Source organism: Hemitrygon akajei, chromosome 6 (assembly GCF_048418815.1).
Source record: "Hemitrygon akajei chromosome 6, sHemAka1.3, whole genome shotgun sequence".
Classification (NCBI taxonomy): Eukaryota; Metazoa; Chordata; class Chondrichthyes; order Myliobatiformes; family Dasyatidae; genus Hemitrygon; species Hemitrygon akajei.
The window spans coordinates 167,205,045-167,217,786 of NC_133129.1; the positions used below are offsets into that span (position 1 = coordinate 167,205,045).

General features: G+C 39.1%; 1 protein-coding gene across 2 annotated transcripts in view; it reads right to left on the reverse strand.

Annotated features, from left to right (window-relative positions):
• Positions 1–12,742, reverse strand: part of luzp2 (leucine zipper protein 2) — a 405,480-nt gene that overhangs the window by 44,849 nt on the left and 347,889 nt on the right. The window contains exon 10 of one of the 2 annotated variants that reach the window (XM_073049724.1): positions 1,794–1,904. The exons of the other annotated variant lie outside the window; for it this stretch is intronic. Within the exon in view, the coding sequence (XP_072905825.1) occupies positions 1,794–1,904 (111 nt within the window). The remainder of the gene's footprint in view (positions 1–1,793; positions 1,905–12,742) is intronic. 2 annotated transcript variants of the gene reach the window in all.

The following is a 12,742-nucleotide window of genomic DNA, read 5'->3' on the forward strand; positions in this document are numbered from 1 at the left end:
CTTCAACTCACATTCCTGATGCATGTAAAAATGACATGGCTTCACGTTATGGAAAATTTCAATCTGGATCATGTGGACTATTTTCTAGCAATGGAACTCCCCCCCATAAAGCAGGAGGTACCTATGATTTTCTTCATAACTTTCATCATCTAAAAAGACACACTACTACTAAACATATCTCATCCCCCACTCTCCGGTTTGCACAGGGACCATTCCCTACATGATTTCCTTATCCACTGATCTCCATCCTGCACTTACCCCTGTAAGCAGGACAAGTGCTATATTTTCCCCTACATCTCCTCGCTCTCCAACATTCAGGTCGCCAAACAGTCCTTCCAGGTGAGGTGACACTTTACCTGCGAGTCTGTCAGGGTCATCTACTGCATTCAGTACTCTTGGTATGGCCTCCTCTACATTAATGAGACCAGACATAGATCGTGAGGACCACTTTGTCTTCCACCTTCACTCTGTCTTCCACAAAGGGCTGTATTTCCTACTGGCCACTCATTTCAATTTGACTTTCTGTTACCTTTCTGACATGTGCCCATGGTCTTCTCTACTGCCACAATGAGGCCACTCTCAAGTTGGAGGAGGAACACCTCATATTCCTTCTGGGTAGTCTCCCACTTGATGGCGTGATCATCAATTTCTCTAACTTACAGTAATTTTTTCTCCTCTCCCTTCTCTCTTTTTCCATTCTCCATTCAGGCTCCCCTCTTACCACTTTTCCTTATCTGCCCGTAACTTCCCTCTGAAGCCCCTCCTCCCTCCTTTGCTCCCATGATCCATTGTCCTCTCGTATCAGATTCCTTCTTCAGCTCTTTAGCTCTTCCACCTATTATCTTCCAGCTTCTATACTTTTCATCCCCCCTCCACCACACACTCACCTTGACCCTCACCTAGTATAATATATCACCTGCCTGCTTGTACTCCTTCTCCTCCCCCACTTTCTTATTCTGCCTTCTTCCCCTTTGTTACCAGTCCTGATGAAGCATCTCAGTCTGAAACATCAAATGTTTATTCCTCTTTATAGATGCTGCCTGATCTGCTGAGCTCCTCCGGTATTTTGTGTGTGTTGCTCAAGTTTTCCAACATCTGCAGAACTCCTGGAGTTTATGAGTTATGTGTGATTTTTCTTTTGCCTCTTGAAGTAAAACTTGATAATTGTTTTAAAATGCAAAACAAAAAGCACATGCATGTCACATCGTTGTTTCATAACATTTATCTGACATTTCTGCATCTGCTTGTCCATGATCTTACAACAGTGAAGAGAAATGTGAAAAGCAATAATCTTTTCATTATGAAATGCAAACTTTGGGGATTTCATGAGGATATTTGGTAATAACCTTTATCTCCCAGAAATTCTGAACCGATTTGCCTGGTTGTAAGAGTAATTATTCCGAATATGATAGTTTGTGATAAAGGTCAAATCTTAAAAACAGATACCATTTTGTTGCACCTGGGGTAGATATTTAAAGGTTCTGTAAAGGTCATAGATATGGTAATAGGCTGGGTATTAATTCAGAAAAATACTGGAAGCGTGTTATTCATTTTAGTTCACTATTTAAATATAGTTTGTTTATCTTGCCATAGACTAATCCCTAATCTTTAATTTTCCCATTGCATGGAGATGGGAAGAAAAAAACATCAGAAATAATCAAAACAATGGTCTCCTAGTTTTTTTTTTCTTTCTCTGGGTGAACAATTAAGAAGTTGGAATCCATTAAAATACCATATGTTAAATTACATTGGCAGGTTAACTTGATACTTAATCCAAGTTATGCTGTGCTTACCCTGTGCAAACTGCAGTCCATTAAATCTTGATCATTGCTCTTCATGGCCTCAGTGGGGACCGGCCCTTTATTTTGTAAGTTGGTATTTTCAGTCTGGGAGACATCCAGGAGCTGAAAGAAATTTATTTTTCTTTTGAGATATAGCACAGTAACAGGCCATTCCAGCTCAATGAGTCTGTGCTGCTCAATTACACATATGACCAATTTACCCACTAACCCTTGTAGTTCGCTCTTCTTGTGTGCAGTAAAAGAAACGTCTCCCATATTCTGAGATTTTTTGTGATTACTGGACTGTGATCAATATTGATGCCCTTCAGTTTTTCTTTCTTGCGATTGATTGGCGAGTAGGTGATCTGTTAATTATCTTGTGTGTTGGGGATTTGGTGCTCCTGTCACTGTTCTTTTCTGCGAATGAGGAGGTTGGGGGTTGTTATGCGTAGAAGATCGTTGATTGTTTTTGTGGCTGTTTTGTTTTGCTGCGGGTGAGACGGGGATTTTTGTGATATTTGAGCTTTGTTTCTTTTCTTTTTCATGCTGGTTGGGGGAGAGGAGTTGAGGTTTTTCCTTTCATCATCACCCATGGACTTTCTGCATTTAATGGCTACCTTGGAGTAGACAAATGTCAAAGTTGTATTACTTTGACAAGAAAATCAACCTTTGCACCTTTGAACCTTTAATCTGTACATCTTTGAAATGGGGTGGCAACCTTAGCACACAAAGGAAGGTCCTGGGGTGAATGTACAAACTCCTTATAGATAGCAGCGGAATTGAACCTGGGTCATGTGTTCTGGTGTTATACTAACCATTATGTTATTGTACTCCAAACTGGGGAAGAAGCATTCAATATTCATCAGCACATTCTAATGTGAACAGTTGTTAGGCTGGTGGTAAAGTAGAATTAAATCTACAGAGGGAAAAGCATAATTTTATTTATCCTTTAGGCATAAGAACATTTTTTCACTCTATTAACAGATATAATTAGTTGTTTGACTGCACAGACATCAGAACAAACCTTTTTCCCTTAAACCAGTGAAGAAATGATAGAGAAGAAATAGGGAACTTCAGATGGGTCACTTACTAGTTGGAAGTCACAGCTATGGAAATAGCATTTTTACGAGAGTTATGTAGGAAATCTTAACAGACCTTGTAGCTAATGCATTATAAAATATTCATTTAAGAAATCATGGCCAATGATCAAATGTTATTGTTTATGGCACAAAATACCGAAATAGAATTATTTTTATAATAAAATGCAGAGCACTGTAGAGTACAGTTTTTATATTTAGATGCTGGGATTACAACAAAAGAAATATTTCCAAGCTGACAGTCATCCTAGCAACTATCCTGAGTAATGTGGAAGAAAACTCAATCAAATATCAAGAGCACAAGATATATTCCTGTATTAAGGTGCAACATTTGTGCTTTACAAATGACTCATTCTGTCTAGCTAGAGACATCCCATGAAGCATAACAGCCCAAAGCAGACTTTCATTCTTGTACACGAACACAGACGATGGTATTCAACCAGACTAAGGCACATTAAGAATACTTATTATAATTGTTATAGTGGATGCACACATGTGCTTGTAAGTTTTCAGATATAATCAATCTTATCACTAGGTTTGCTTGGTATCTACTGTACATGAATTTCAATCCTCTGAGAATATTTTGGCAATAATTAACATTGTAGGAGGTGGACGCTTTCTTGGAGTGGAATTGGTTAAATGTTTGTCTAGATTTTAATCCCACCATCACAATCTATTTACGCCGTGACAATATGATTAATTTTATTTTTGAATCTGCAACCTCCTTATTGCTCTCCATGGACATATTGCGATGCTTTCTATGGACCCCCTCACTCCCCCACCACCCAACAAGCCAACCAAATCGCTAATGGTTACTTATCTGATCACTGGCTGAACACTAGGCCATCAGCCTACTTAATTATTCATGCAGTACTACAGTGCAACTAGTTTAATCCTGGCTCACTGTGTTTGATATATATATATATTTTCACTTTCCCTCTTTAATGGTATTGGTATCTCCTGGATGCTCCAATTTCCTCACACGTTCCAAAGGAGTAGGCTGGTAGGCTAGAACTTCATCTAATGGGTCATAGGAAATCGAGGGGTAGTCTTATAGAGACGTATAAAATTATGAGGTGCATCAATAGGGTGAATGCACACATTGTGTAGGTGAGTGGTAGATACCTGGGGGAGTGAAGTAGTAGCTATTAAAGTGGGGATTAATGTAGAATGGTTGCTTGATACTTATCACAGGTAGTGGGATGAAGGGCTCATTCTTAACAGTGTGATTTCATGATCTTAATGTTTCTAGGTTATGCTGTTCTTGGCTGAGGAAATTGAAGCTATTCAAACAAACAGATCACTGACATTCTCGAAGATACAATATACTAGAACTGAATTATATGCCTGAAGAACTCTTTTATCGCACTCATTTGAGTGCAATTTCTGTAATTTTTCATTATGACATATTCAGATACCTTCGTGGAGGAAATGATTTCATTTCTTAGATAGAGTCCTGAAGCAATTCTGTCAGCTGGGAACCATTCATTTCAAGAACAATAACAACAATACTGAAAACTTGTATTTATATTGTGCTTTCTTCAGTTTGAAATATATCAAGCAACTTTTCAGCATTTTATCCATCAAAACTTGACAGTGAGCCATATACGGCGATAGAAAGGTATGATCAAGTGCCTGGTCATAGAGACAGGTTTAAAAATAGCATATTAGGGGAAGAAAGTTTGAGAGATTGGTGAGAGTTCCAGAGCTAATCCCTCAGGCTGGTGAAGGCAATAGTAGTTGGATCACAATGCGCAGGAGATCAAAACTGGAGGAGTGCAAAGATTTCAGAGTAATGTAGGGTCAGAGGAGGTTACAGAGAAAATTAATAATTTAAAAGTAAGAGTAAGAATTTTAAGTCTAGGATATTGCTGGATTAAAATTTTGTTGTAGATCAGTGAGTACCAATGAGATGGTGCACATTAGGTTAAGTTTTGATAGGTTCAAGGTTATGAATGGATTCAGCTCTGGGAGGATTTGCTACTGGATGGAGTCAGATGGGTTCTTCATAGTCTTTCTCAGTCACCTAAGGCCTGAGCCCCAAACACCAAGGTAAGCTCTGAATCTGTCCTTATGACCATATAACCATATAACAATTACAGCACGGAAACAGGCCATCTCGGCCCTTCTAGTCCATGTCAAACGCTTACTCTCACCTAGTCCCACCTACCTGCACTCAGTCCATAACCCTCCATTCCTTTCCTGTCCATATACCTATCCAATTTTTTTTTAATGACAAAATCGAACCTGCCTCTACCACTTCTACTGGAAACTTGTTCCACACAGCTACCACTCTCTGAGTAAAGGAGTTCCCCCCTATGTTACCTCTAAACTTTTGCCCCCGAACTCTCAACTCATGTCCTCTTGTTTGAATCTCCCCTACTCTCAATGGAAAAAGCCCATCCATGTCAACTCTATCTATTCCCCTCATAATTTCAAATACCTCTATCAAGACCCCCTCAACCTTCTACACTCCAAAGAATAAAGACCTAACTTGTTCAACCTTTCTCTGTAATTTAGGTGCTGAAACCCAGGTAACATTCTAGTAAATCTCCTCTGTACTCTCCCTATTTTGTTGACACCTTTCCTATAATTTGGTGACCAGAACTGTACACAATACTACAAATTTGGCCTCACCAATGCCTTGTACAATTTTAACATTACATCCCAACACCTATACACAATGCTCTGATTTATAAAGGCCAGCATACCAAAAGTTTTCTTCACAACCCTATCCACATGAGATTCCACCTTCAGGGAACTATGCACTATTATTCCAAATCACTCTGTTCTACTGCATTCCTCATTGCCCTACCATTTACCATGTATGTCCTATTTTGAATATTCCTACCAAAATGTAGCACCTCACACTTATCAGCATTAAACTCCATCTGCCATCTTTCAGCCCATTCTTCTAACTGGCCTAAATCTCACTGCAAGCTTTGAAAACGTACTTCATTATCCACAATGCCACCTGTCTTAGTATCATCTGCATACTTACTAATCCAATTTACAACCCCATCATCCAGATCATTAATGTATATGACAAGCAACATTGGACCCAGCACAGATCCCTGAGCCTATGAGGCTTTGGACTCATCAATCTAATAACCAGTAGGACCTAGTTGTGGATATCAGTGGATAAGTCAGAATAGAAACAGAGATGAGTAAAATTACAGATCAGTTTTGGTCATTTCCATTTTGTTGGCCATATAGGGTCATACGTTTAGTCCCAGGTCAGATAGGATGTGTTAGTCTTTGAGAATAGGGGAAGGAAAGACATCAGTGATAAGGGAATGTAATTTATGCCAAAGACAGAAGCTATCAGTTCAGAATTTGCAACGATGTCAATGGTGAAGCTACTGGAGTTCAGTGTTGAAATGAAGAGTATCTGATAACAGTATCTGGAGTTAGATGCTGGTCTAGATGTTACTCCCATTGATTTCCTGATCAGGTATCCTCCTGTATAATCAACTGAGTCATTGAATTAGTCAGATCCCCGACTACATACAGATTGTTCTTCTAATAAAACTAAAGCTCCTTTTCAACTTTGAGCAATTATGGGCCAAAGATTCCCAAGAGCTAGTGGGGGTGTTGCATTTTTTCCCAAGACACTAAGCTCATCCTTCCATCTTTTCCTCGTTCCACCTGAGAGTCACTTCCCATGACAGATGAGTTTTGAGACTATTCATTGGGATCATGCAAAATTCATGTGTTGCTGATAGAGTGAGTGTGCAGCCTCTAAAACCAATCACCAACGCAATCTTTCAGTGGAAGAATCTTCAGACTTACAGTGGCCACATTCCAGAAAACTCAAAACTAACCTGAAAGCAAGTCAGTCTCAATCCTGAATAAGAACTAGTTATACCCTCCACTTACTCTCGGCAATTTCTCACTATGCATTCTCCTTTATCTCTCTAAATCTTCTTTAGTTACAATGACTATTCCCAGCTCTTTGTAGATCTGCGCTCATACTGTCCCCTCATTTTATTCCGCATGGTGGGAATTACAGGCCTGCATCTTCAGGCCTCCTTGATCATTTAATTGTCAAAAAATATTGTTGAGCATGGGTATAATCTTTGCAGGCTATAACAATTTAACACCCAGCTCTGGTACTTATTAACAAGCATTAACAGAAACACTTGTAAATATACTGGTGTTAATCTTTTGTAAGGTTCATTCAGAATATTAATTACTGTGATTAAAATACTTCCCATTTGCTTCACATCCAAAGAAGTCCAGTTAGAGTTGAAATGTTGGATTTGAATGGCTTCAAGCTCTATGCCTGTGATCATTAATAGTGCTGGGTTAACTAAAATGAATGTAATTTGTTTCAATGGTAGCATGGTTGTAATAGAAAGGTGTTTCAACCAATTAAATAGAAGTTCTGTATCAACAATGTTTAGGCAACATAATTATGTGTGATTGCACAATTTTTAAAATTTACTATCTGGAAAACCAACTATAAAGAAGGTAAGCCAGCAGCTATATTTCATTTGGAATTTAAGGAGATATGGTTTGTCACCAAAAACACTAGAATAATTCCACATTTATACCGTCGAGAGCATTCTGATTGGCTGCATCACCAACTGGTATGGGGGTAGCTATTGCATAGAATCTAAGTAAGTTTCAGAGAGTAGTAAAATGAGTCAGCTCCATCATATGTACTAACCTCTGTAGTATCCAAGACATCTTCAAGGAGCAGTACCTTAGCAAGGTAGCATCCATCATTAAGGACTCCCACCACCCAGGACATGCCCTCATTTCATTGTTACCACCAGGAAGGAGGAACAGGAGCCTAAAGGCACACACTCAGCAATTCTAAAACAACTTCTTCCCCTCTGCCATCTGATTTCTAAATGGACATTAAACCCTTGAATACTACCTCAATACTTTTATTTATTTGTTTATTTATTATTATTATTATTATTAGTTTTATTTACTATTATTATTCTTTTTTCCTCTCTGTAAGATTATGAATTGCATTGAACTGCATTGAAGTTAACAAATTTCACGTCACATGCCAGTGATAATAAACCTGATTCTGATTCTGATTTTGCACTACATATTTTAACTTAACTACATAATATATAGTTGCTGTAATTCAGTTTTTTTCTACATTTATCATGTATTCCATTGTACTGCTGCTGCAAAGTTAACAAATTTCACGACATACGCTATTGATATTAAGCCTGATTCTGATTCTGAAACACAACTCATATTTTCGTAAGAAATAGTTTGCCCTCAACTCAGTAGAATTTATCACATCCTTTCACATCTAAACATCTCAACTAAATTTGGTAAGGACTTACTATCAAAGTTATAAACTGCCTTCATTGTTTATTCATATCTGTAATCTTTAATAAACAAATAAACATTAACCATCTATTAGGATCAGTCTGCTGAAATTCTTGCTTAAATGAATGATATTCTGGCCTTGAATGTAAACAGTATACAAAAGAGTGCTGGATGTGAGCTGTTTGTTAAATTGATTAAAATTCTTACACAGATTCTGTGTGCCCATATCTGAACTGTACAATATGCAGAAAGCTCGTTTCAGGCCTACCATTATAAACATTTGTCAGCAGTTGACAGCAACATACAAATGATAGCTTGCCATATCAATTAAGCTAAAATACCACTCTAGTGTAAATCATTAAATACTCCACTTTAGATATGCAAATGTGATGTCAATAAGGCCCAAAAGCTATTCACAATAGCTTCCTGAAGCCGTCATGGCTTTTATGCCTAACTGAAACATCTATATCACAAAGGACAGGCTTATTGCGAAGTTTATATTGAGACAACCTCTGTTTAAACACCATTTTTGGAGTTGCTTAAATGCCAGGGCAGCTTATGTCATGAAGCATTATCATTCCAGGAGGCTTTGTGATTGGTTAATGAGAAACGCAGGATAAATTTTCAAGGAGAAATATCATTTTTGATGTTTTGGGGGATTCCAGTTATATTAGGATTACTACATTGGGATTCCAGGTAGTGAGTCACTCGTTACACGATACCTAGCGTCTGACCTTCTCATGTAGCCACAGCATCTGCAGAATGTGGCAGGTTCATTTGAGTTCCTGATCAACAGTAAGCACTTCAATGTTCAGGATGGGAATGCGAATGTCTGAATAAGTGTTTGGAATTCTTTGTAAAAGAACTGGTGAAAGTTTGTGTGTGTTAAGTTTAAATAAAGACGAACTATCAAAAGAGCAATGAGCCAAAGTTAAATTGAATGTGCCTTTTAGATTTTGCTCTGGGCAAATGCCAGAAACACGATAAAACAAATGATAAATGGAATCTTGAACTATTTAAGTCTCTGACTGCCAAGAAGGTATTTTACATGTTCTATGGAACTGATGCATACAATGATATAAATTGTTAAAAGAATTTAAAGGGGTACAATATAAATTCAATTTATAAGTCATAAGGAAAGACTGAATAGGAAAGAAAGAAGGCAAGACAGCAGCTATACTGTATTAGGAGTTTGAAGAGATTTGGCATGTCAACAAATACACTCAAGAACCTCTATAGTTGGACAATGGAGAGCATTCTGGCAGGCTGCATCACTGTCTGGTATGGAGGGGCTACTGCACAGGACCGAAAAAAGCTACAGGAGGTTGTAAATCTAGTCAGCTCCATCTTGGGCACTAGCCTACAAAATACCCAGGACATCTTTAAGGGCCAGTGTCTCAGAAAGGCAGTGTCCATTATTAAGGACTTCCAGCTCCCAGGGTATGCACTTTTCTCCTGTTACCATCAGGTAGGAGATACAGAAGCCTGAAGGCACACACTCAGTGATCCAGGGACAGCTTCTTCCCCTCTGTCATCCGATTCCTAAATGGACATTGAAGCTTTGGATACTACCAGACTTTATTAATATACAGTATTTCAGTTTTTGCACATTTTTTAAATCTATTCAATATACATAATTGATTTACTTGTTTATTTATTATTATGTTTTATTTTATTTATCATTATTATTTCTTTTTTCTTCTCTCTCTTCTAGAGAATACATTCTCTTCAATGTATTGCATTGAACTGCAGCTGCTAAATTAACAAATTTCATGTCACATGCCGGTGATAATAAACCTGATTCTGAATAGGTTAGGACTTTATTCCTTGGAACATAGAAAATTGAGAGGAGATTTGATAGAGGTGTACAAAATTATGAGGGGTAAAGGCAAGCAGGCTTTTTCCACTGAGGTTAGGTGAGATTTCAACCAGAGATCACGTGTTAAGAGTGTTATGACCTCAGCCCCCTCCTTTGTGAGAATCGCAAGAGCCCTAGTCAAGGGGGGGTCAACTGACCCAACAGGGGGAGAGACGTGCTGAATAGACACAGGAAATGGGAGAGAGAGAGGGAGACGTGCGGAAGACCACGTTCTCCCGAGAAGCAAAATAAAGTGACTCTGACTATTGTCTCATGAAGACCACGTGTAAAGCCCTAGGGCAACGTGGGCTGGGTGATGGGGGAAAGATTGCCTCACCCCCCACCCTGATTGACATCTACAACCCTGCCAGTCCAGATAAAAGGTGGGCTGCTGAGGCGGGGCCTGAGACGCACCAGAAGACACGCTAGAAATCCTGTGACAGCGTTTTGATAGCGACAGCCGGTGGTGGGATTCGTGTGCGTCTTTTCCTTGCCTGGGATTGGCGACCCCACAACGGAAGAACGGCTTAGCTACAGGGGAGGCCACAGATGAGCGTTCATTCCCCCAACGAGGCTCTGACAAACCAAACTCCTCCAGGTTGGAAAACCGGTCGGGTAACTGTTTCATCTCATCTCTCTCTCTCTTTCTAACAAAAGTGCACCAACGCGACACCACAACAACGGCAGCTGGTGGAACTGCAGTGACCGCAAAAGACTTTTAGATATCCAGCAAACAATATATATCTACATTACCCCTAGACAACGATAGAGCTTATTTCTGATTGATTATTACTATACTTGTGCTTTAGATTGAGTTGTGACGACGTATATGATCTGAATGTTTTGTATTAACCATACGTTTGTGCCCCTTTATAAATAAAAACGTTTGAAAATAGTAGCACCAGGCTTCAGTGGACCTATCTATCTTTGCTGGTAAGTCACCCGGTTACTGGGGAACGTAACAAGAGTAAAAGTGAAAAGTTTAAGGGGAACATGAGGGTTGAGAGCATGAAACAAGTTGCCAGCACAAGTGGTGTATGCAAATTAAATTCCAACATTTAAGCCAAGTTTGGATAGGTACATGAATGGTAGGGTATGGCAGGCAATGGTCAGGAGCAGGTCGATGAGAGTAGGCAGTTTAAATGATTTTAGCATGGACTAGTTGGGCCAAGGGACCTATTTTTGTGATATACTTTACTATGACAATGACTCTCACAATGATCTCAATTGTGTGGCAGGTCAGTGGTGAAGGAGCCAGGACTGAAGTTCTAAGACCAAAAGAGAGTGAAACGCTGTTGGATACATTTTCAAGATTCACCATTTAAACTAAATTAAAAGATGCCTATATACAAGGCAGTTAATAACTGAAGATAAAGAACTTAACTCAAGTTCTCAGCTACCTACTTATTTTTTCTCACCTTTTCTCTCTGACAGAGAAGGCAGCCATTTGGCTCATCAATTCAATGCTGGATTGCTGAGCAATTCTATCAATTATATTTGCTCATTTATACCCCTGCAAGTTGTGTCTCCCTTGAACCCATTCTCTCAGTCTGATTCTCCTACCATTCACTCACTACTACTGTGAGTGATTTGTAGTGGCCATATGACCTACCAAGCAGCTCATTTATGCTGTGTAGGTGGAAAACAAGGCACCTAAGAGGAACTCATGCAGTCACAGGAAAAACGTGCAAGCACCACTTGGATAAAACGGTCTTTTTAAATGAAAATCTTGAAGAAGGTATATTCCAAAGGTGATTCAAATTCATTTACCTGAAGCCTATTTCCATTATGTATAGATCTGGCATTTTTTCCACAATATTTCATTTAAGCTTAATAGAGAATTAAGCTAGTATTTGATCTTCATATAAGTTTATGACAACATGCCCATTGCAATGTGGATAGACGTAGAACATAGAACATAGAATAGTACAGCACAGTATAGGTCCTTCGGCCCACAATGTTGTGCCGACCCTTAAACCCTGCCTCCCATATAACCACCCACCTTAAATTCCTCCATATACCTGTCTAGTAGTCCCTTAAATTTCACTAGTGTATCTGCCTCCACCACTGACTCAGGCAGTGCATTCCATGCACCAACCACTCTCTGAGTGAAAAGCCTTCCTCTAATATCCTCCTTGAACTTCCCACCCCTTACCTTAAAGCCATGACCTCTTGTACTGAGCAGTGGTGCCCTGGGGAAGAGGCACTGGCTGTCCACTCTGTCTATTCCTCTTAATATCTTGTACACCTCTATCATGTCTCCTCTCATCCTCCTCTCCAAAGAGTAAAGCTCTAGCTCCCTTAATCTCTGATCATAATGCATATTCTCTAAACCAGGCAGCATCCTGGTAAATCTCCTCTGTACCCTTTGCAATGCTTCCACGTCCTTCCTATAGTGAGGCAACCAGAACTGGACACAGTACTCCAAGTGTGGCCTAACCAGAGTTTTATAGGTCAGCATCATTACCTTGCAACTCTTAAACTCTATCCCTCGACTGGCAGATAGAAAACAGAGAGGAAAAATAATAAAGGGTAAATTCCAAATGTTAATATAAGAAATATGAACTTGAAATTTATTGTGTGATACTGTTCCCAGGACTTGCTATTAAATTTCTACCCTTGTCAAGGTCAGATTTATAATAATGTGAACCAAAAGAGTTCTCTAGAAATTAGATAGGAATACTAAATTTAATCTGAATGATTGACTC